A 2,551-nucleotide genomic window follows, 5' to 3' on the forward strand; every position below is an offset into this window, starting at 1 on the left:
AACTCTGTCTGTTCTTCACTCGATGTCAACAACTCAAACACAGATTAGAAACACTCTATCTTACTTTGTGTGTGTGTGTGTGTGTGTGTGTGTGTGTGTGTGTGTGTGTGTGTGTGTGTGTGTGTGTGTGTGTGTTTACGCGCGCGCGCGTGCGTACAAGACAGGCTTCCTCTGCTGCAGTGATCCTGTTGGCCGCTGGGTGGCGCTGCAGCTGTAGGACCGGGAGGAGAACTCTGTGTAATTCCGGTTCCGGTTGAGTCGCAGTGTGTTGTTGTTGTAGTGATCTTCCAGAAACAGAATACTCCGGGCTTCTTCTGGGTTTGTTGTGGTCTTCTGGCGCTATTCTAGTCCACGACATCTCTTTCGGTACTTCGGATCTCCCTTCATTTTTTTAGCCGCTCAGATGTACCGTGCTCCGGTCAGACCCCAGCGGAGTCCCGGAGCTCCGCGTCCGGCGGGAAGGTTTCCCTCCCCGGTCTCCTGCTGGGGTTTTCCCGGAGCTCGCTCCCCGTATGGAGGGTCCGGCTATCGCGGAGGTTCTCCCCGGGGCTGCCCCACTTACTCTCCGGGTTCCCCGATTTATTCTCCGGGTTCTAACCGAGGATGCTGGGACGGTTCTGCGGCCAGGTTTGGCAGCGGGTCCCGGGGCTTCGGAGGACAGATGCGGCGCAGAGGGGACGGTTTCCGGCGGCCGCAGTCCTTCAGTCCCGGTTCAGCTCAGAAGTTCCAGGTAAAGTTTCAGGTGTTTATTTACACTAGCAACAGCTCTAGGAAAACTGGGAATGCAGCCTTTGTCAGTTCCGGTCCAAAACTGTGCAACACACTCTATAGATATCAGGTATAAATGTCTATAGATGTAGATATCAGAGAGTATTTTTAAAAGAAAACTCAAAACTTATTTCTTCACTTTAGCCTTTAACTGGCTCAGAAATTCTTTACTTTGCGCCACATTTATGCAGTGCTCAGCACTTCTTTTAAATGTCTTCTTATTTAATGATTTAGTATTTTATTCATTACTTTATATAGTTTTATGTGAATGTTTTTTAATATTTTTTCATTTTAGATCAATGTAAGATAATTGATGACATGTTTTTATATTAATTTGATGTCTTTCCATGTGAAGGACTAGGTGCAGGTCATTTCTTTGTTGTAAAGCCCTTTGTGCAGCATTTCTTTTATGAAAGTTGTTATACAAGTAAAGTTACGTTTTATTGTTATTATTGTTGTTACAATTATACTGAGAGGAGAAAGATTATTAAGTCAGGACCTGATCCGGTCGAAACATGGATCCAGATCAGTTTCTGTTGATGTGGATCAACTGAGAGCCAAACAAGAAGTCATGCTCCTGTATCATCATTATTAATAAAACTTGAAGTAGCAGCAGTATTGATAGTAGAAGTAGTAGTAACAATAGTAATAGCAGTAATAGTAGTAGTAGAAGTGTAACACAGTGTGACTCGTGATTCATTCGTTGTTAGATGTAAAGAGTTTCAGTGGGGGGAGGGGGGGTCACAGTCTTCAGGGTGCTTGGTTTCTGGGTTGACCACGTGTCCTCGGGGGTGGGGCGGGGTGGTGGCCATGGGGGATGACTGAAGGTGAATCAGAGGTTTGGGGGATACTGTGTTTCTAGCCTGAGCATCATCAGTGACAGAACAGCCAGAAAAGACTGAAACACAGTGTGGTCATTAGTGATGATTGTATTGAATGAGATACAGTTTCTGCCCTTTATAAAATATTCATTTTATTGTATTTTTCATCATAACAGACAGAGCAGGTTGTGAACCTCAGTTTTCTTCATGGCTCTTCTCATGTTTCCTGTAATTGATGAAAACACTAGAAACCGTCTGAACTGTTGATGTCGGTGGAGTCAAACTGTTTGTCTGATCAAATCATCTGTTTGTTTTAGCTTCAGTCGTTAGATAAATGTTGTGTGTTTGTGTGTTTCCAGTCCTCAGACTCTTCAGTGGAGAAATACTTCAGTCCATCGATGCTGCAGGATCCCTGGGCAGCTCTGCAGCCGATCAGAGCAGCAGACGCAGCTGCAGCAAGACACGCAACATGACAGTAAACAACAACAACTGCAACCAGACACAACATGACAGGAAACAACAACAGCTGCAGCCAGACACAACATCAGAGGAAACAACAGCTGCAACCAGACACAACATGACAGGAAACAACTACAGCTGCAACCAGACACAACATGACAGGAAACAACAACAGCTGCAGCCAGACACAACATCAGAGGAAACAACAACAGCTGCAACCAGACACAACATGACAGGAAACAACTACAGCTGCAACCAGACACAACATGACAGGAAACAACAACAGCTGCAACCAGACACAACATGACAGGAAACAACAACAGCTGCAACCAGACACAACATGACAGGAAACAACAACAGCTGCAACCAGACACAACATGACAGTAAACAACAACAACTGCAACCAGACACAACATGACAGGAAACAACAACAGCTGCAGCAAGACACGCAACATGACAGTAAACAACAACAACTGCAACCAGACACAACATGACAGGAAACA

General features: G+C 45.2%; 1 protein-coding gene across 2 annotated transcripts in view; it reads left to right on the plus strand.

Annotated features, from left to right (window-relative positions):
- Positions 1-243: 243 nt before the first annotated feature.
- mplkip (M-phase specific PLK1 interacting protein) overlaps positions 244-2,551 on the plus strand; it is a 4,114-nt gene continuing 1,806 nt past the window's right edge. Inside the window, exons 1-2 of one of the 2 annotated variants that reach the window (XR_015436960.1) lie at positions 244-730; positions 1,949-2,431. Coding sequence is in view for 1 of the 2 variants with exons in the window: in XM_023401794.2 (XP_023257562.1) it covers positions 404-730; positions 1,949-2,062 (441 nt within the window). In the remaining variant the exon portion in view is untranslated. Of the gene's footprint in view, positions 731-1,948; positions 2,546-2,551 lie in introns of those variants that run through there. The other variant, XM_023401794.2, reaches the window with a different exon arrangement.

This window comes from Seriola lalandi, unplaced genomic scaffold (genome assembly GCF_002814215.2).
Source record: "Seriola lalandi dorsalis isolate HSWRI2012SDOR001 ecotype SW California unplaced genomic scaffold, Sedor1 jcf7180002053756, whole genome shotgun sequence".
In the NCBI taxonomy this organism is placed as follows: domain Eukaryota; kingdom Metazoa; phylum Chordata; class Actinopteri; order Carangiformes; family Carangidae; genus Seriola; species Seriola lalandi.